The sequence below is a fragment of the Amblyomma americanum genome, chromosome 3, assembly GCF_052857255.1.
Source record: "Amblyomma americanum isolate KBUSLIRL-KWMA chromosome 3, ASM5285725v1, whole genome shotgun sequence".
Taxonomy (NCBI): Eukaryota; Metazoa; Arthropoda; class Arachnida; order Ixodida; family Ixodidae; genus Amblyomma; species Amblyomma americanum.
Window position 1 is genome coordinate 103,986,026 of NC_135499.1, and position 22,561 is coordinate 104,008,586.

General features: G+C 45.0%; 1 protein-coding gene across 1 annotated transcript in view; it reads left to right on the forward strand.

Annotated features, from left to right (window-relative positions):
* LOC144123200 (neural cell adhesion molecule 2-like) overlaps window positions 1-22,561 on the forward strand; it is a 253,850-nt gene that overhangs the window by 105,426 nt on the left and 125,863 nt on the right. The window contains exon 2 of the mRNA XM_077656072.1: window positions 20,499-20,782. Within this exon, the coding sequence (XP_077512198.1) occupies window positions 20,499-20,782 (284 nt within the window). The remainder of the gene's footprint in view (window positions 1-20,498; window positions 20,783-22,561) is intronic.

Sequence of the window (22,561 nt, forward strand, 5' to 3'; positions counted from 1 at the left end):
AAAGAAGGAAATAAAGAAAGAGAGGAATAAATAAAGAAATAAATAAAGAAAGTAAGAAAGGAAGAAAAGGAAAGAAGGAAAGGAAGGAAGGAATAAAGAAAGAAGGAAAGAGAGAAATCAGGAATGAAAGAAAGAAAGAAACAAAGAAAGAGAGGAATAAATAAGGAAATAAATAAAGAAAGTAAGAAAGGAAGACAAGGAGAGAAGGATAGGAAGGAAGGAAGGAAGAAAGAAAGAAAGAAAGAAAGAAAGAAAGAAAGAAAGAAGGAAAGAAAGAAAGAAAAAAGAAAGAAAGAAAGAAAGAATTGTAGGAAGAGCGAAGAAAACAAAGATGGAGAGACAGAAAGAAAGAGAGAAAGGAAAGACAAAGAGAGAAGGAAGGGCACAAAAAAAGAAGACGAAAGAGAAAGATAGAAAAAAAATTAAATAAATGAAGTAGAGCGGGCAAGTTGTCGGGACGACAGAGTGCGTTATTCACTAGTTAGAAAAAAAACACATGCAGAGAACTAGGCTTCTAGTTATTCCCGCGAGATCTTGGCGACATCAAATGTAACAGACGAACCCCCGTCGTTCTGTGAAACGCTAAATCCTTGAAACCGAGTGGAAGAGATAAAAATAAGACGCAGGAATAACTGCTTCTGGCGAGACATTTAGGAGCAGAAAACCGAATCAAAGGGAGACATACGCTGGAAACAACGCTGTATATTTAGCAAAGCGTGGGCTGAACAAACGCCGCTCGGTCAGCAGTGATACTGCGCACTGCGATATGTTTGCATGAGAGCTTCGAATAAGAAGCTGTATTTTTTGACCATGTGCGACGCTTATTTCTCGGGCTAATCCTTTGGTGTTCAAATCGTTCCCTTCGTGCCGGCTTAGCAAGTCGGTTGACTGCGGCCTGCTTCCGCCTAAAGTCAATAGCGTGTCCCGCGGTGATAGCCATTCTTTCGTAATGCTCCACTGGCTGTCGCTGGCGCTCGAGGCAGCTTCAATATTTAAGGCTGCCGCAGGGTTCGTGATAGCAGTGTTGCATAATAAAGCAATTTGAAGTGCCAAAACGCCATTTGCTAGACTCGACGTTGGGGCACTTCAGCGGGCTTTGAAACTGCTTTCCCGGAAAGCACGTGTTCTACATAATTCCGGGGATATTTTCACCAATAGCTGTGACAAGAAATCATCCGCGTAGATCGCGGTGGCTTTAAGCATTCGAATTTAATTTGTTTTGCAGATTGCTCAGTTTATGCTCGCACTTTCAACTGCTACACGTATTCGCTGCTACAACGAAGGGGTGCGGATAAGGGATCAGAAAGACGAAGCACATTCACGAAGAGTCGGATATTCGAGAGATTGTACTCCAAGGCTAAAATCATGTTCAACTGCTATACTGCGAGTGTGTTTCCTAATGAACGACGCAGAAATTAGTGAGCTGTTTTATTCATTAATTTTCACTGTTTTGCTTTGAGCTAGCTGAGGTCTGTGTGCCTGATGTTCTAAAATAAAGGAATGACAAGTTGGACCCGACCATGAATCAAAAGAAAGCAGCCAAGTCTAAATAGCAAACGTGCATGGCTAGCAGCAGCACGTATCTGTGAAACAGGCAGGTGATCCTGTGCACTGGAATGATTAGGTAAAAACAGGTTTAAGTAAACAAGACTCATGCACCTGTTCAGTAGCAAAAAGAAAAACCGCATTCTTTTAAAGTCACGGAGGAAACTCTGACGTTTTTTCGTTTGCAAGGAAGCCAAGCTAGAGAAAGAGACGGTATTTTTTGTTTAGTACGCAAAACTCATTGCATTTCAATTCGTATACATGGGCGGAAATAACTAGTTCACGCAAACTCTCGTGGTATTTGGGCAGCTATGGAATTCTACGGCCTACTTGCGTGTAAATTCAGGTTCCTCAAAGGAACCCCGGGCTACGGTAAATATTTCTCACACCCCCAGAACAACAGCACTGTTGTGCACAGTTTGCCTCCAGGGAGAATAAAATTTACTGCCTTCAAATATTTATATATTCCCGTAACTCAATAGAGTTTGATCAAGTGTATCTTTAAAACTGGCTTACATATCTCCACACTAAATGTTAGTTCTGTACATCTCGAATAGAAGTGAAAACAACCGTTCCGACTTCCCCACCTTAATCGAATTGACACTGAGCTTCGAGCGCACATAGTATTTTCTTGCCAACCCACGCTTTTGAGAAGAGTCGTGCGCCCTCATTACCTCCTATTTAATATTTCGCCCAAAGTATTTCTGCAGATTTGGATTTGAAGAACCGGCAAAAACTCTTTCCTTCCTGCGCTTGGAACGTCTTTATTTTTCAGTTTTTCCTCTCGCGTTTTTCTCCGTGGGTTGGAATGTCGCCACTGATATTCAGGGGTCAATTTATCGGACCATTCGACAAAACTCTCACTATTTCTCCTTGCCCTCGTTTCCTGTTAAAGTGACGAGCCGCTGTTCACGCACGTTTAATTAAACCATCCGAATTCTTCATTGCGGCGACTCTGCGGCCTCTAAAATATGTAAAGCTCGCCGGGTTCCTATCACACTGACCACCGGTGTGTTCTATGCAATTTGTAATTACGGACGGGTCGTACGGCAGTGTAATGGCGGCTATTCGTTTCTGAAGCGGGAGAAAGGTCACCAAAGCGAAGCTCTCGGGCCATTAATTTTATAGTTTAATATTTCTCAATTACCGAGCACCCATTTGAGTGCAATTACAAACGCGCGCTGAAACCTGACTGCGTAATAATAGGAATGTGATGGGGATAATGGCGTTGGATACCCTGGAAGCCTGTGTTCTAGGCTATTTTTGTACATGTTCACTTCGGGCAAATCGCTCTGATGGGGCGTTTCAGGGCTTGAGGAAAGAAGTTTCCCGCACTCCCCAATGAGCCACTGGAATTAAACATGTTTTTATGCTTGGGAATGTAATCATCTTGACGGTATTCGCATGAAATGGGTTGTATAATTATGCCTGCTAGTACCCAACGTTTTCTTCGAAACCGTGCGCCAATACACTTTACGTGGTGGTGTAAAGACACAGGAACAAGAAAGCAGAAAAAATAAAGCATGAATATTGACGCTTACTTTTCTTCATAGTTCATTTTATGCAATGATACCACTGTGCCCAGTTTCCGCGCAATGTGCTGAAATGAATCATGTATGCGACACACCCGTTTACACAGCTTAACGCAGAGATACATACACACAACGCACACAGACACGCGTCCATCATAGCCTGAGTTGCTTTGGGACGTTAGAACCTACATGAAGCATAGAAACCTAAACACAAAGACACGCACACACAGCACACGGGCGCGTGAGCACTTTGCACACACGCATATCATACGGCGGTCTTCTGACATGGTTATGTCATGAAATGGAGTGCCATGCAATCTTCGAACTTCAAAACGCGGATGAAAGGAAGTTACCCTGAGCCCGCGTACGCCCTCATCGGGTCGTTGGCCACCGTGGTTCACCGTGAACTTCATTAACTGCGCGTTACTAAGCCGGTGTATGCTACGAGTCCAATCTCCGGTGTTAAGCTTACTGCAGTGACGAAGGCTAGAAAGAGTCATGAAGAAATAAAGTCCATGATTGGACTAATGTTGAAAATAGAGAACTCGACCCTTCCGTCAAAGAGACAGGCTGCACGGAAGCAGGGGAGCAAAGAGGGATTATTTGGTTGCGTTTAATATGCGCTGTCATAGAGCCAACTTCTTGGAAAAGGGCGACAACGATGATTTAAACTGGGACGTGGGGACTCCGTGTGCGAGAATGAGTTCAAAAAGAACCTGAAGGTCATGCTCTGGGTGGCCCATTACTCTTCTGCTAACGGGAAGGGTTTTTTTGTTTTTAGAAGAAACTATTAAATTAAAACAAGAAAAATATACAACTCGAGACGCTGGTTTGGTGAGTCGCCGAACAATTATGGTATTAGTCCTGGAAGTGTGGAATATTATGATTCAAAATGTAATATATTATCAACGGAAACGTATAGGTAACTCGGCGCTACCCTCGCGAGAGCCTCTCCTCCCTAGAAGATATGTCCTACGCGGAGTATAAGGACCCAAGAATGTTTGTAACAGATGAAGTGGCCGGATGTGCAATACAGCAATGATTTTTTGGCTTAGGGTGGTATGCCCAATAGACATGATTGGAGCAGGGGAGTTGTCTATAATTTGCCGTTATCATGTGGCTCATTGTAAAGCGGCCAAACCGGGCGATGCGTTAATCAAAGATTAGGAGAGCATCAACGGTTACTGTGGGGATATTCTCTTGATAACCTCCCTGAACATTGCTGCACGTGTGTTACGAACAGTAATAGATGAAGCCCTTGCTGTCTGTAAGAGTATGACTTGTGGTTACGAAAGCTGCGCGTGTTCTGAGGTGCATTTTCGCCGTTGTATGAATCTGAGCTGCCAGACTGGCTTACCACCAAGGTATTGCTAGCGCGTCACGGGCAAGTGAGAACAATGATTCTCCTTTCAAGATAGTGAGCTGTTTAGTTGCAGAAGATACCCGCTATCTCACTCTTATTTATTTACTTACTTATCTATTATTTTATACTTTTAGTTCTGTACTCTTAATGTAACGGTGAATAGCAATCTATCACTACCAATTCTTGGCCGATCCCCCAATGTCGGTGTGTGTCTTCTGTTCTTATAAGCCAACAACAATATATCACCCTCTTAGAATGTCGTCTTCAAATATTAGAGAACTGGGCTCCAGGAGACTCCGTCGCTGTTCTAAAGGGGAGGGAGGGGGCGTCTGTTGCAGTTGCATAGACGGTGTGCAGTTCAGTTGTGAGAAACACAGCGGACGAAATGCTGGTCTTTCTTCCAGCGTATAGCTCTTGTACAGGCATGCCGCCTCCTGCTGATTGGTTCGTGAAAGTACTAAACCATATTTGAGGATAGCAACCTTGTTAGCTTTATTTCTTTGTACAGCGCGCCCTTTCTTTTTTTGGAAGTTTGATACTAGCATCACTATTGGTAGTGCTGGCTGGATGTTGCTGTTTTTAGAAAACAACGCTCGTGCAGGAAGTTGTGAAACGGGGCGCCGGAAGGTCACTTTTTGAAATGTCATCCATATAATCCCAACTACGGATGGGTTGTAAGAATATTTCTCAAGGGTAGTTCTGAATGGAGCTCAGCAAGTATAGCAAATACGAAGGAACATCGCGCCGACCTATAGCCGACCTACAGAAATAGACTATAGAAATAGGCGACTATAGCGTATACTCGTTTGGTATTATAGGCAATACCTCTCGTCTCTTTCGCGCCTCTTTCGCTTCTGGTCGCTGCTCGGACGGCTATTTAATGTCTACAAAATATTAATGAGAAGAGAAGGCTTACAGTAAACCACCATCGCCAGCGCTGTATTAACTACGTTGGCATATGAGTCGAAGTCCTATAAGCGACTATATTACCAAGAGCGGAATTCACTTAAAATAATTATATGGCTAGAAGTACATAAAATGGCGCTTTGAAAAGTAACACCAGTTATTTCACTATGGTCAAGAACCTTTTGTGTAAATAAATCTGGGTCAATGTCTAAGCAGAAATCCTAGTTCAGAGGGAACAAATAAACAATACTCATGCAGCCAACGCCTTGTCCCCGGCCGCTAAAGTCAGAGAGGCGCAGCGTCCACACTTCACGTTTACACTAAGCTACTTTTCTGCAACCCAAGTCTGAACTACAGTGTTAAACCAAAGAAGCAAACTACCACCTCAAGATTCGTTCACGTAGTGCATACATTCAACCTTGCTAAGTTGCACCGGAGGGAGCATGTTTAGTTTGATTATCGCATGCATTAACGAAAGAATGGCAATCAGGCATTATGACTCCTCATTTCATTTCTGGGCCATGCCCAGTTTCTGCCTGTGAAAAGGCCCCACTCGTTCCCAGGCGCAAGCCTGTTCAGCAAAATGCCCTGGCCTCTCATCTAAAGAACGCTAAGCCTTAGTAATTCGAAGCCAGCTACAAACTTTAAAAAAAAATCTGCGGCAGAAGCTTTGCGGCAGGTAGAGAAGTGTAAACGCTTGTTCTCTATCTCCCATGGGCATCACTGCGTTATCTTTCTCTGTTGCCTATCGCGCAAGCTTGCTTCTGTTTGTCCCAAAGTGGGGTTACCTAGAACGCAATAAACAAGTGAGCTGCCGCGGTGGCTGAGTGGTTATGGCTCTCGGCTGCCGGCCCAAAAGACGCGGTTTCGATCCCGGCCGCGGTGGTCGAATTTCGATGGAGGCGAAATTCTAGAGGCTGTGTGCTGTACGATGTCAGTGCACGTTAAAGAACCCTAGGTGGTCTAATTTCCGGAGCCCTTCACTACGGCGTCTCTCATAGCCTGAGTCGCTTTGGGACGTTAAACCCTCATAAACCATAAACCGCAATAAACAAGTGGCTTCCTTAGACGAATCTCATTATCCAACGTGCGCCAAAATCTGTCTTCCACAAGAGCGATACTCACAGACATATGTTTGCAATCTACGAGCCTTCTGATAGAAGCCTTGATAGGGGTCTTCTGGGAAATTTTGAGGAGTCTTTCACTTACTCAGCGGCGCAGCCGATCCAAGATGTAAGTTCAGGGTCCCTCTCTTCTGGACATAGGAGAGCTAGTGCAGTAACTGCCGCACTCCCTTCCGATGCGGGCGGCGATCATGGCGCTGGAGCACGCATTATCGTCGACCATTCCAAGCTCCATTCTATATCTTTGTCTGGAGGGTGAATGGACGGTGAATTGCGAAACAATAATTTGCCTGCAAACGATTTCTTTCTTCGTTGTGCGTTTTTTAATGTTAAAGTTGTGTTGTCCTGAAATGCATAGGGAAAGCGTTCCACCATTCCATTCGTCTGTGGGTGCATGCGTGTGTATGTACGTGTGTGTGTACTCCCCCGTAAGAAGGGTGCCCTAATAAACTAATACCCTAACGGAACGATCTGTTTCAAATTCAACAAAACTAAAGAATCTAAAATCAAGGCAGGCTTTGTCAGTAGCCACCCAACAGTGCTTTTTCTTTGTTATTTCGCGATAATTAGTGCATAGTTCCGAATAAGCAATCAGTCTGGGGGTATGTATTTTTACTATCGAGGCAGAAAGCCGGCAGAGTTTTGCGCCTGGCATCACAGCATGCTTCTCACTGTTGACGCCGCATTTCGAAGCGAAAAAAAAAAACGCAACAAAACAGAGCGGCAGTTTGAGACGAAAACAAAGTGCGGAGCATAAATTATGCCATTCACGCATTTGTTTCCCCAGCCCGCCGTTCGGTGTGCTGTTCAGGCTCTCGAGACATGTTTACGACGGGACGTAACCCACGTGAGCACACTCGTATGTGCTAACGACGAGTCGCCGATCACAGTTGTCGACGATGGGGGCGAAGGAGGGGAAAGCACAGAAGCGGAAAGCTCGGGAAACAGGGGGGGGGGGGGGGGGGGGGTGTATGCAGGGTTGTAGCGCCGTAAAGAAATCTATCCCGCGCTTGGCCTACGCGGCGCCTCTCCGAGCGGGCGGCTACCAGCAAATTGCCTCAGCGCAGAGATAACTTGGCCGCTAAGGCGCCTTGCGTCCCCGCTTCATCCTCATCGGGAAGCCGTAGGACACAAAGGAAAAGGGAGGATGGAAATATAGAGAGCAGCGCCAAGGGCAGGAGGAGGGAACGACTTTGAAGCCAATGCAGCAGTTCTGGTTGTTTATGGGCCAGCGTAAAATTCCGTCCGCGTGCGCCATTCGCACGCCACGCGTCGGGCTGCTGTCGGCGAGTCGGGCGAAGCTTGGGAACAACAGCGGTACCAGTGAGTGAACGCGCGCCGAACATCTCCCATTCTGCCTCAGCCACCCTCTCCCCAGCATCGTCCCGTGCCTGCTACAGTCCTCAGACTCCCGCCTCGCCTGCGTAGCAGTGCGCCGTCGTAAAGTGTTTATGCCCCTGCGTCTTGTCACTGTCTGCTCCCCCCCCCCCCCCCCCAGGCTTGCCCCCGCCCCCTTCCTCTTCACTTTTTTCTCCGGCTGCACTTTCGTATTTATTTATCTCCGCCATAACTTTCCCATTTCTTGCCATTTTGCTCATTTCCTTTTGTTGCTCTTGCTGCGTCCAGCGCACATTGAGAAGGCTAGCTAGGAGGTGTATGCACGAGTGACTTGAGACAGGAAGGCATGAAGGGTACTCCGGACGCCCTGGCGGGCCATCAACGCGTCTTCCCTAGTCGGATGACGTCAATACAGGGGAGACTCATCGATGATTCCGCACTTGTCTCGCGCTGCAGCAATGACTGTCGGATATCTTGGCTGCTTAGCCTTAAGGGACGCACAGCTCCTGGTCCGTGTAGTTTATGTGCAAAGATTTGGGCGTAAATCACGACCCGGGAACATAGGCGTTATACGTTACCGTCGAAATATGTTCGCCCGAATTTGCATTTCACTTCGAGGTGCACCCCCTGTCGGCCCTGTCGACGAAGTTGCGCAACCTTTGAGTGCATAAGAACTTGGACAGCGAGCGTAATAAGAAGTGCAAAAATAAAGAAATAAGCTAATATACAAACACACTTTTCCTTCTTTACGGCTTACGCAGCCTCTTTTGGCGCGCAGCACTGATTCACGAACGTAGAGAGCGGTTAGTTAAGAAGAAAAAGATAAACGACAGTGCGCTTTAAAAATACGCATAATTTTGGTTCACTCAAAAGGAGCCATAGAGGCGCATATCTTTCAGATGCGCAATAAAGGCAGGTTTTCAGGACGCAAGACACAGTTTGGGCATAAAATATAAATTAAAATTGAGCTCACGTAGTTTTACTCGTTAGACGAGGGTGCGCATGCATTTTAGTGTTAGCCCACTTACTAACAAGAACTGGAATCCTATTGCTGAGGGCGGCTCGGTCTGACCTCTACCTACAGTGCTGTGCATACAAGTTATAATGAGCTTCTTTAGCTCCAGCGCCGCACTTTGTTACCATTCTTCCAAGAACTATTTAACGACCTTTAGTTGTGTGCATGGTAGAGAGAAGATGGTTCTTGATAATTTCAAAGCGAACAAGGGAGGGAACACCCGGGGAGTCAAGCACCCTCAGGTTTGGTTAGTGTGATCCATAACAGCGCGACAGACGGGACAGAGAGAAGAGGACACAACACAGAGCGCTGACTCAAAACTAAAACGTTTATTGGCCGCCAGCCAGTATAAATACTGCCCTGGTGGCCGGGAAGGTTACAAGCACGCTTGACTTGCGTGACATTCTAAATCACCAGTACACCAGGCGCGTGTCAACAGGTAAGAGTCATACGTGGGAAATATCACCGCTACAGCAGGCACAAGTTTGCATTCACAAGTTAGCATTCACAATCAAGGCAACGGTTTTCCATATCTGACAGTGCTACAGAGGGAGTACTGATACATTGGTCAGAGGTCCTAGCTATCAGGTGGGCTTCTGTTGGTATTGTGGTTAGTGTGAGCAGCTTTGAAGATGACATGAAAAATGGGAGACGAAAACGTGTCGGTGCACAGACACACGATGTCAGAGCCTGCTACCATACTTCCCAAGCTTTATTAAATACGGTCGTCCCCTACCTCAGTCATCCTCGTCTCGCTGATACGCATCAGTGGAGCGTGACTGCATTCGCTCACCTTTGCTAGACATATTAAACGGAGTACGTGCCAGATTTACACCTTTGATTACACCGCCACCTACCACAGCGTCAACCGCGCCGCTAGATTGCAAAAAGCTTTCAAGAGGCGTGCGCAGTGCTTGAAGTGTGAAGCATGCGCCAAGCAGCGCTATCAATATTTGACGCTACTCCGGAACAGAGAAGTGCTACTGTCTGAAATAAAATGTTTTTCATTAAAACAAACAAAGCAAGGTAAGAGAGAAAAATCAACGTGCAGCACAGCCGTTTATCTATGAATGGGTCTCCATGCTGGCTAACGTTTGAGGATAAAAAATTCTTTCAGACCTTCTCCCCCCTCAATATTTTATTTCAAAACGTTTTTTTCAACACAGCCGGTGTATCCAGATTTCAAAGAAGACAATTCTCTAGTTGTTGAACGCAAAACACTAAGGGTCGGTTTCTATAGACCGTTTACAGCGCGCAGTTCTTCCGTTTGAGACCAGATGGCGCCACAGACGCGCTCGGAACACGGCGCCATTACGGACCTCGTAAGTCTCCGGAGTGTACGCCTCGATGCAGTAATGGAAATATCGCGGGTGGCTGCCGAAGTGTTCTTTCTGCGAAGATGGGGAAAGGCAGAGGAAATACGTGCTTTATTGTGGATTGCAAGAATTGCGACAGAGAGTTAAAGGTGCAGGATGCGATCGTTTGCGAGCCTCACGGAACCGAACTGCACAAGGAAGTATACTGCCCCTGTTCTCGCCCGTTTGCCATGCATCATTTCCGAACGGGCGAACGCGACAAACACGTCCGCCAGTGCTAGATGGCCAATATAGAAAGAAAGGTTACGATCTTGGAAAATCTGCGAGGGTAAGTGCGCAACATTGCTTCATGATCAAAGTGTTCCGCCACCGAAGCCGTCACTTCGTGCTTTCAGTTGCTGTGCAGTTGCGCCTACGTGTGTAGTGAGGCCGCATTGCTCGTAAGTTAAGGTGTTCGGCAATTGTAGTAACAGCAGCGCCGGAGGCCAGATGAGGTACGGAAAAGAAGGACGACTTATGCTCCTACATGCCGCTACTGTAGATCGTGCGCTGCACAGCCGTACGAACGGACAACGCTTACCGTCCGTGTATTGTATGCCGTCTTGGTGCTACTCTTGAACTTCGCTCCAAGTAGAGCGCTTTTCGTGGACCAGATTCGGAATACAGCATTTGCGTTACGGCTGCTGGGCTGGATGATTGCCACTTCCTCGCGGTCCATGCGAGACAGCCACTAAAAGTTACCCCGCAGGCCAGCGCTCAGAGAGAAGCTGATTACTTACCACCAACGAGACCTCGAGCATTTTCATGTCCGCATATCGAGAGTGGAGCGTACCGCAATTTCATATGTGAGACTGACATAATTATGAACTTCGTGTAGTGTGAATGCGTTGCTGTGCGCGTTATAACAATTATATCGCGGAATCCTTCGAAACGATTGCGCGCCAGATTGTGAAGGCTGCTTGATGAATGGTACTGATATACATGGTAGTTAACATTTGTGTGTCTATTTATTTTTGTCACCTTTGTGTGCTTAACAAACCAATAGAAAATATTTTCGGTTTCCTAAGCACCGTTAGCAGGTTGCAAACAAATGCGTACGATGTGCATGCGAGCGTTTTAGAGCGGTGTCTGCGTGCATGTACAGAATACTACAACGACCTGCGCTGCCGCAGAAGCATTAAACCTTGCCGTTTAAGATAATAACAATAAAAAAACATTCAGCAAAGCCTTCTGCGGACGCAAAGACAAGTATCAGGAAATCCATCCATCGGCTGGCTATGAAACCGGACACCGTTTTCAAGGCCACAAGAGATCAAATTAGAGTTCTCACGTGTCCTTCGAATCTTTGGCCAAACCATACTGTCTCCTTCCCACTATTTTACAACCGTGTCAGCCGAAACACAGCCTGTTGGAACCGAACCATCAGACGCGGCAGCCGTCGCGACGAGGCGCGCTCGGAGCAGTCAGGAGGCGTGCAATGGCGGCGTGCTCACGTGACCAAAGATGGCAGCCCCCATGATACGGCGCTGTAAAGCGTCTATACCAGTCGTGTTCAAAGTTTTGTATAGAGCTTCACAATATATTAAAATTATAAAATAAAAATAGGATTTTTAAATAAACTCCAAAGGGATTGCGTGCGTAGTTTTTTGTTTTGAAGATGCGTAAGATGCTGTAAATTAAAAAAATAACAAAACAAACAAATGAGCCTTACCATTCGTGGAAAATACAGTCTGCATCATCCCGTTCCTTGTCGTACAAAAAAAAAGCTTATTTGCTTTATAACCGCAAGGTGTAGAGCACTTTGGAGAAGTGGTCCGAGATGGCTATGTACTACATAATGCATGCGGCGCCTTAAAGCGTAAAGGGTAGGACACTGCGCGAGACATTAAATTTGTTGTTCCACGCCGGCAAGCAGGGACTGTATTGCTGAAGTGCAGATGCTGTTCTATTTTACACACCCTGTCATACCTTTTCATTTTGCCCAATTTCAGCAATGTCACGCCAGATAACGCCATTAACAATCTCTCATACCGTTTTAACCCCTACCAAAGATTTCAAGGATAACAATTACTTATTGTAATCTATTTCTTTTTTGTACTTTCTGTTGAGTTGGCTTTCAGGGGTAAAAGGATTACACTGCTAATTTTGCCGTGATCAATATCTCGAATATTAAAATTATTAAAACAAATTTCCTATGCTTTCCTCAGTTCCGGTGACTTTTCGCTAGCTTCATACGTATGCGCATGCATAAGCATTTGCTATAGTGTCCTCATTTACAAAGTCTATGCTGGACAGTGAAACGTCCTACACAGCTTTGCTGATCTCAACAAAAACGGTGTCTTCTTGGCGCAGCTCTCTGCCACGAGTTCTGTTAGCGCCGGCATTAGAACGTGAACGTCGTTTCAGCGGAATTTCTAGCATGCAGCTTCTCCTGATGCCGGGCCAAAAAAAAAAGCGTGGCCTGGTGTATTGTAGTGCCAGAAAAAAAGAAAAAGCTTAATACGCCGTAATTTCTGCCAAGGGGGCATTTTCTCCAAACTGTAGCCGCCCGTGGCCAAACAAACGTCTATTCATCACCCTAGCGAAAGTATTAAGCGAGGGACGATGACATGCATGCATCCTAACTTCGTAGAATTTGCGTCCAGCCGTTCCTTAATCCCAGTAAAAGCGGATTAAATTTCGTGTATGCGTTAACAAAGAAGATGCCCGTGTTAGACAACGTGAATGCATCCAGTAAATTACGATGAACGCGTACAACTTCAAGAGCTTTTGCGGTTCAAAAATGAAGGCCACATGCGACATTCTATGAAGCTCGCGGGCCAGGTTGGACCTTGAAAGCACGTTCTCTACGCTGTTTCACAACCTCTGCTCGTGCTCTAAAATGCCGCTTCACTCTAGGAAAGCGCTAGCAGCCTTGGTATGTTGAAAACGAACGGAGTCCTAATCCACTTCGCTTCACGTAATTTGCAGCCTGACGTCCTGGATTTTATGCGTCGGCGGAAGCCAGTGGCACGGTACACGCAGGAAAAAAAAACAAAGCAGAGCTGAAGGAAAAAAAAAGACTGTGTGACGTGGGACGGAAAAGGAGTGGGCTCATGCACTAAACGGTGCTTGCAGTCGTGACAAACAGATCCCTTAATGGCCAACCCATTATGCGCGCGTGGGGGCGCGGTGGCTTCGGAACGTCATCTCGGTGCCTGCGCCGGCTGCGCTAACCCTGGCACCGAACAACGCAGCCGCGTGACAAAAATGAGCGAGCAAACAAGAGGCGATGAAAGGGGAAAACGTCGCCGGCCACGGAGCAATTTGGCGCGGGTCTCGTACTCTGCGGCGGCGCGAAGTCACCGTGACGCGGCCCGCCTGTCTGCGTGTGCGACGGCTCCAGTGAGAGAGGTGCCTACGTGTGTAGCGGAGACGAAACTGCCCCCCCCCCCCTCCCCGGCCCCCCAAAATGGCGGCGTTAGCCTGAGTCGAAAATTGCCCAGCGCTTTCTGACCACGCAGTAATGAGCATCGGTATTGCCGCGGCAGTTGTCTGGCCGTACGACTCTTTCCCCCTCTCCCAGGCAGGCGGTGTGCGTCTGCAGATGTGTGCGTTATGTGCGCGCGTTAGGTGTGACAGGCTTCGCTGATCGCGCTGATCGTTTCAGGAGAAAGGTCTGCGCCGACATTAGCAGATTCCAGAAGTCCACACCAGTTCGGCAAAGCTGAACGCAAGAATGTTTGCTCGTGCCCCCATAGATGGCTGGCCAGCGCTTTTCGCAACGAGCGAAAAGGAACGCGACAGATCGCAGTACAGACCGGGGCTACTGTTCGCCCTGCAGTGAACGAAGTATTTGCCGCGCAAGCACCAATTTTCTTGATGAATGCACGCTGTGAATATTTAGTGCTTGTAAAAAACGGCAGCATTGATACAACTCGACATTTGCAACACTTTGAAGTGCTTATTTGATTGTTATTTAAATAGGTCATAGCTCGTAATTTATTGCTGCCTTATCATAATGCGATTATAGTGCTTGTGCTCCACTATGCAGCACAAAACAACAGCGGAAAACAACAAAGTGAAGCATCATAAGACACTTTTTCGAAGGCTCACAAGCAACTACAAGATATGTTTTGGTTTGTAGAACGGGAAATGCGGTCAGATGAAAGTGTGGTTGAACTAAGTAGAAATGGCTGTGGCGTCACTTATTTTTTTGTTCAATATTTGGGGAGTAAGTCATAGGGAAACTGATGAAGCTGAAATTGCCAAAGTTAATAGCTATGGAACGCTTATGTACGAAAAAAGAGTTATCTTGTTCAAAAGAAAACCAGTTTTGTACGTCATTATAAAAGTAAGTAAAACTGATAAAAATACCCAAAAGTTGAAACGGTTGAATAAATGGAGAAAAATATTCTTACTATTTACATTATTCCCAAGACTGCCTAAAATGCTGCGCCTTCGTGCGTTTCTAAGATGACAGCTTACCTTTTGGAAGTCTTGGACTTTTTGCCAGAACGATAATGGGTAGTTTCACTCAGTTTTATTAATTCAGGCTGCAAAGCGGGGAAAGGGGGGGGGGGGGGATAAGAGTCACCTCGTGACCATCAGTTGTAAAGAAATTGCCCTCCTTACTCACCTTGCTCATCCTCCAGGGCATCACAAACAGTATTGTTCCCAATGTGTTGTTACCAAGGAAACGTGACCTCTTCTACCAGAATGCAAAGTGTGTACACTGCAGGAACAAAAATATTTCTCTACAGCACACAGTCCACAGACAGACGTTCGTAGAAAAGACAGTTAAATGCTGGTTGGGCGTTTTTGCCGTCCCAGCCTTCACCTAGGTTTATGCTTCTACAGCCGAAAGGCGCACTTTGTATCGGAAACACCGGCAAGAAATCTGTTTTCCCGCGTGCACCGGGGCGATACAACAGCTGAAGGCACAAAAAGTTTCTTGTGCATCACACGCGTCACGCATAGGGCTTCGTTATCTTTCTCTGCAAATAGTGCTGAGCTTTCGGACGATGAAACAATCGTTGGCCGAAGAAAAAAACAAGGTGTTTGGAACGAAACCGCTTCTAGGGCAGTACGCATGAACTGATCTCGGGACAAAAAAGCCAGCTTTGCAAACATACACCACACCGAGTGAGACAACACGTTATCGACGCAGTACCAGTAAAAACATAAAAAAGAGCTTGTTGTTTTGTAAATTCTCTGGAATATCCACTTTCCTTGTTCGGGTTATTTTGTCACGCGAACTTCGCATTTCGAAGCGCCTGCAATTCTTCCGCTCTTTCATTATTCCCCGTCTGCAGCATATTATTTGCATAGTAATTAACATTACATACCACCAGCTGTATGTTGGTTCTTATCACTACAATCCCGCCTTTCAGGGTCCTGTTTCCATTTATCGCAAGTCTCACTTCCTCTTAAGAAAGAGTGGGACATTCACTTCAAGCATCCGCAACGACGTGTTGCGTGTTAATTAAGGGCGCTATTTGATCCCAGCGCACTGCTTGAGGCACCGCTGCAAGTCGTTAATGGAAAGCGGCAGGTGCTTTGAGGAATTTATCGAAAGCCCGGAGATGTTTGTTTTTCCTCCCTTGAAGCGGGAAGGACTTGCATCGCAGCCAGACCCATTTCACTCAAGTGCCGGGCGTGCTTAACGAGCCGTGATGCAGTTCGGGAGATGGGTTATAAATTCGATAAATGGAGTTACGAGGGGGCAAAATATGCTGCAGGGAGCAATGCTAGAAAGCCCTTAAATATTCACTTGAATATGCACCTCCGAGGAAGTTTCGCTCCAATAGTTCACTTGGCCCTTTGGCGCGCAGTGGGAGGCATAAGTAATAAAATTTTGAGGGAAGTGAGTAGTTTGCCTCTGAGAAAACGGTAGATCGCCGAATTATCATGAATCGCTAATAAGTAACCTTCACAGCTTTTTTTTGTTTATAACCTACCTGAAACTGTCCGTAGAATGCCAGCAATTGGCTACACATTTGAGTCAGTCTTTCGTATTAGCGCGCAGACAATTTTCAAATTTTCAAATTTATTTCTTATAAATCTTATAAATCTTATACGATCTTTTGTGTTGTTGCGACTGTTCTCTTATTTTTTTAACCTTTAGTTCTGCTGTATTGAACAAGTGCTTAACAAGCAAGCAAACAATCTTTGTTTTTGACGCCATATGAGAATGACGGGCCATGGCCCAAAGGTACGGCAAGTGATCATCCTTATCTGGCTCGCAAAATGATTGATGGAACGGTGGCGCAATCCATATTGAGTGTGCCGATGGCTTCTGTGATGGTGGTGGTGGCGGCGGCTTTGTGGTTAATTAATGAATGACGAGAACGCGTATTATGCACGTGGCGCGTGGTTTATTGTCTCTCTGCCGTTTTCTCGTCTTGCGTCATGACTATGCCTTTACTGCATGCGCTTAAAAGAACGCGTACATACGGGCGCCTTTTCTTTTACACATCACTTGAACTCCGTTTCGATGCACGTGTTTCGGGATGCCCACTGCGCTCGACTGTTCTCGGCAATGCGATCCCTTGGTGCGACGTCGACGAGAAACTGCGTGCGCTTCAGGATGTCAACGTTGATCTTGACAGCAATGGCGATTGACGAAGCGCCATTGAAACTTTTGGGAAAGGAGGACGATCTTCAGGATGTTTCCCGGAGAGGCGTTTCTATGCGTTCGGTGGGGCACCGTCGCAACCACACGCCTTAACCCATGTAGAGGAAGGCTGCGTCAGGCGCGAGGCGCCAACAGCCTTCACGGAGCAGTCACGTGACCGGCCTGTGCGGTGCCTGAGCACTCGACATCGACGCGGACAACTGCGCAAGACCGGGCACTACTAGTCTACTGCTGAAAGCGACGTGAAGAGGCCTTCGTCTTCAGAAAGGAACCGCGCTTTTGAAGAATATTCCTCCAATCTTTCGGGCATCCAACTCTGAAAGGCAACACTGAATGACTGAATAAACCACTACTGCTCACAGCAAAGACAAGAACTAAACACGTAAAGAACAGGACAAGCGCAGACTCGCGACAACTTTTTTTGTAAAAAACACAGGGAATATATCTAGAGAACAAAATATCCCTTAAACAAACCTGTTTATTCAGTCATAAGCCACTACCAACTAGCCTAACTTGCTGCTCTAAGACTGTATGACTCAAGTGACACTGCGTATGAAAATTTTCTTCGTTGTGCCCCGATGCAGAAATTAATTCCGAAATAATGAAGATGATTCTGTGGTTGCGGTAGTTGCGCACGGTCGTAGATATATCTGCAAAAAGAAATTATGAAAACGTCACGAGCAAAGCGGACAATGCATGGATTAGTACGTACTATTTATGATTCCTACTCATTTTTTTCATTAATGATTGTACTTCTGTAGTTGCTTTCCTCCACGCTTTGCGACTGGGCGCTCGTGTTACATAACTTGCATGCGAATGATGTTAGGCAAGCTTGGGAGCCTTATCGCGATCTCTCTTCGGTTGTCCAAAAGAGTGCTTTTCTGTAAGCTCTCATCAACAGTGGGGAAGACAACTTCAGAAACCAGAGAGAATGCTGCGTAAACCGGAGGCAATATTCAGGGCTGGCTTCAAAAATTCAGCCAGCTGCTAAGTAGGGGAAGGAAATGTTAAAGTGGAAGGAAGAAAAATATAAAAAGTTCCAGAATAAAATGTAGAGAAAAATTCTTCGAGATATTTGAAGATTTACGAAAGAAAAACGAGAAATCCGTGTTGAGAGTGTGAAATTCCCCGCTGGAAACATGATGAAAACTCCCAAAGTCAACGAACTTGCGAACTTAAGCAAACACAGTTGACTAGATTGTTTGAGGTATTGTTTTTTGGGAACGATGAGAAGCGCCAGTTACTGCTTAAAAAAAAAAAGACTAGAATCCTGTGGTTTTAGGAAAAGAACCGGTCATAGCAAGCAAAACAAGGCAATCACAGGATGGAATATTCTAAGGAGAGAAACTACAAAAAAAAACGACAGAGAAGTCTTCCAAATGGCAGCATTCGTTAAAATGGAGGCATCGTATGTTCTGGGCCGCTTCCACGAAGGCGCAATAATAACAGCATAGTTATACGCCTAATGCAACACAGACAAACTGCAATTAAATTCCGCTAAAGCAATTAGGGGCTATTCCCTGCGCTCCCCGCCCCAAATTTTGATGAATGTAGTCCAAAATGACAAAGATGCATATAAAATAACTCTCACCGTTAAGAGCAACGTGCTGCACTTGACGTCTGGGACCAAAATTTAAAATCAAAATTATTTTCTCTTCACATGCTCCTGCGTTTCTTTCTAGCTTTGTCACTGGCCTTCCGTACTTTTAAGTAGACTTAACTTCTTTGGGTCTTTTTAGTATTTTATTTTTCAGTATAGAAACCAATGATATTGGTGCATTCTTTATGTGCATAATTTATAACCCGCACTGTTATATCACTGCATGGTTACACTGTATGAAGTTTTCGAGAAGGCGTAATCATTGTGCGAGGAATCACAAGGTAATTCAAGCCGCTGGCACACCTGTGTAATGCTACGTTTTTCCGTAAGGCTGCATATTGTTTAACAATGAATGTGGGCACGTCACTACGTTTCATTAAGTTTCCGTATCCAGATAAATAGCCCTGCAAATGCATCTGTGTTTAATATATGGAGGAAGCCCTATGGTAATTACTCTTCTGTTCCATTAAAGTCCCTCTTCCTTCTCCTCCTCATCTTCCTCCTCCTCCCTATGGTAATAAGGCATTACAAACAATTGCACCCTCTTTTCTGGTACGTCCACAGTGACGTACATGGCCTTTTGTGTTATTTACACAGCTGAATGAATAAGTCTATATACTATCTCTCCTCTTACTGTCAACTCATGGACACGGAGAGCACAGAATACTGATGTTCTTGGTTTAACTTTCCTTAAGCTTATATAGAACCTTGAAATAAAACTGAAGTCTTCTTGAGTTTTCGTGAATTTTTCTTCTTTTTGCCTTTCCAATGACATCGTCTTTTGAAATCTTCGAAACTAGGGATATGGTATCTCTATAAAAGCCCAAGTGCATTATTGTGAGGTTTGCGGCGTTGCTAGCACGTTAAGCGTAAACCTCCTCTTCAATCCTTGTTAAGCGCAGCCCCGTCTGTGCAGGCTTTGGAGGCATATGAATGAGGCCTGCAGCGTTTGTCTTCATCAATATCAAATTCGCGTCCCCAAACTGAGCGCCGCGAAAATCCATTTGGTTGACACAACAAGCTTTGTGAGAAATTGTAAATTAAAATTAACGCAAGTAGGCTGTCACGAGGAAGGCGCGTAGCGGGCGGACACTGCGTGAAAATTGTGCTCGGCATCATAAATATCTGCTGAAAATTTGTCATTGACCGTTGCATTAACTACGTATTGCGCTTAAGCGAATATAAGGGCAATGCTTTTTTTTTGTGCGACGAGGAAAAAGGATTCTTCTGAAAGAAAACAAACAAAAACAATATTGAAAAGAGAAATGCAATATAAGCAGCTAAGCTAAGACTGCGAAACTTGCATAGATAGTGCAAGGAATCAACACTTTCCAGGCTGGCTTCAGGACATTGAATGCGTTTTCACATGTAACATTCGATAAATGAGAATTCTGTAAACACATCGAGGTATTTGAGCACAGGTAGTTATCGCATATTACGCACTGGGCACAGTGATCGGGTCACCCCATTCGTTTATGGATAGCCCTCCTGCCCGGCGTCTTAAGATTTTTGTGTATCCCAGGCATTCAAATATTGCTCAAGCGCTTGACCTAGTCGTTTTAGCTGCTGTGAAGTACTTTGCAGACGCAGTGGTAGAAGTTAGCAAAACAAGTTTGCGCGTAACGTGAATAAGCATCATAAGAGTCAGATATAAAAATAATAAGAAAAATGCTTAATTCTCACCGAAATAGTTTTTCACGACTCTTAACAGATCCATACATATCAATATCCACATATTTCGCTTGAAACCACGTGCCCTTTACTACATCGTGAGCTTAACCTTTGAGTTTTCAGGTCACGGACTGTATTTTCCAAAATCGTAAGCTGTGCAGGGATTGTGTGGAGACTTGCGGCAGTATTTCAAGCGTCATTTCAACCAAGCTTCACTGTGGTTACTCTGATGCAAGTGCGCATAGCCTGTGTAAAGCTCCATGAATTGCTAGTGTCCTTCTTATATTTTGCTGCGACAGGTCTAGCGTTACCCGATCAAAGGCTTGTGTTTGTGGTATAAGCCATGTTGATAGCAAAAGCTGATGTTTGATTCTTTCGATATGTTTCTTGAAAAGACAGTTTATTTCCATCACCCTTGCGATGCTTCCGACGGTCTCTAAGTTAAACCACTTTTTTCTTTACGAATTTGCAGAGCCCCCGCACAACAGCCGGCCGACGATCGTCGTGAACCAGGGCCAGCAGACGGAGCTTCCGTGCGAGACGCGCAGTCCCACCTTCAACAGCACCCAGCACGCGCTGCGCGTCGAGTGGTTCCACCTGGGACCGCACAGGCGCGCCCAGCACGGCTCGTCGTCGTCGACGACCGGCGCCGTGTCCGGCACCGCCTCCAGCCAGCCCATATACACGGTGGACTTCGGGGCGCCCAAGGACTCCGCCGGAAAGCTCACCGCCGGAGCCAGGGCAAACCTCCTGCAGGTGAGTGTTGCGCTAGCGTAGATGCTCGAGAGCGGCCCATTAGCCGGCCCACGTGTGACGTAAGGTATACCGTTTAACCCCACCAGGGCTTACATGTCACATGACAGGCACGCGTGGGTAACATTCTCTTCGCGCACGCATTGAACGCGACAGTTCTTGGAGGTTACGTATACTGCGAGGCCTAAACTGCGCGCACTTCCTTTTAATATTAATAATAATATTATTAGTACAAACATCAGGAATTATGGGTATTCATATCTAATGCGTACTCAGAATGAGGGAGCAAAGCACTGACTATTCTCGGAAAGCATTATGGGGGTATGGCTACATGACTGAAAAACAATTTGCCGATCTGGTGAAGATCACGAGACACTGATGTGCCCTTGCGAACCGAAGAATGTTTTTGTTGCGGCTCCGCATCCAAATGAATTAGTACTCAGCACTCATACAGCCGGAACAAGGAGGCCAAAGACGGAGCGTTTGCTGGCTCATTATTTGTAATTTCTAATATCTCGGCGAAGGCTCTCTACATGGATTATAACACTGAGACTTCATTTTGAACCTTACTGTGTTATTAGCAGCATGAGAAAAAAACATTGGTGCTCAGTGTACCTGCCATGTATAATCGTGTGCATGTCAGTGACATTACAATAGAGGGATATATATATATATATATATATATATATATATATATATATATATATATATATATATATATATATATATATATATATATATATATATATATATATATTTCTAGTGCTTTTTTAATTTATAATTAATTTTCTTTAAAAGGCAATTGATTAGCACTAGAAATTAAAAAAAATAGAAAAAATTCTTCTATGCACCTGGGTTTTCGGTGACTGTTGGTTTCCTTAATATGTTTGTCAAACGAGCCCCTCATTTCATTTCTTTGTCTGCTAATAGCTTAACGGGGGTCTCGGTTCTGGCAGTCTTGATGCCATAGGTAGCATAAGAGGGCTCTCGCACAGTTTCTGCTCTCGCAATTAGATGACGTTCTACGTCACACTTGCGGTATTACAGGACGTGCTACGTCCACCGCTATGGACGAGGGTGGCGCTGGTGAACACTCTCAAGGTTCGCTTACACGCAAAAACATAAATACCCACGAAAGCAGAAGATTGGACAGCCGTCGCCGTAGCTCAGTTGGTAAGAGCACCGGACGCGATATTCGGAGGTCGTGGGTTCGGATCCCACCGGCGGCATGGTTGTTTTTTTCTGCTGCTTTATAAGTAATTTTCTTTAAAAGGCAATTGATTAGCACTAGAAATTAAAAAAAATAGAAAAAATTCCCCTATGCACCTGTGTTTTCGGTGACTGTTGGTTTCCTTAATATATATATATATATATATATATATATATATATATATATATATATATATATATATATATATATAGAGAGAGAGAGAGAGAGAGAGAGAGAGAGAGAGAGAGAGAGAGAGAGAGAGATTTCGGGCCAAGACTCAGCTAGAATGCGCAAGGTGTATATATATATATATATATATATATATATATATATATATATATATATATATATATATATATATATATATATATATATATATATATATATATATATATATATATATATATATATATATATATATATATATATATATATATATATATATATATATATATATATATATATATATATATATATATATATATAGGAGAGAGAGAGAGAGAGAGAGAGAGAGAGAGAGAGAGAGAGAGATTTCGGGGCAAAGACTCGGCTAGAATGCGCAATGTATTGTT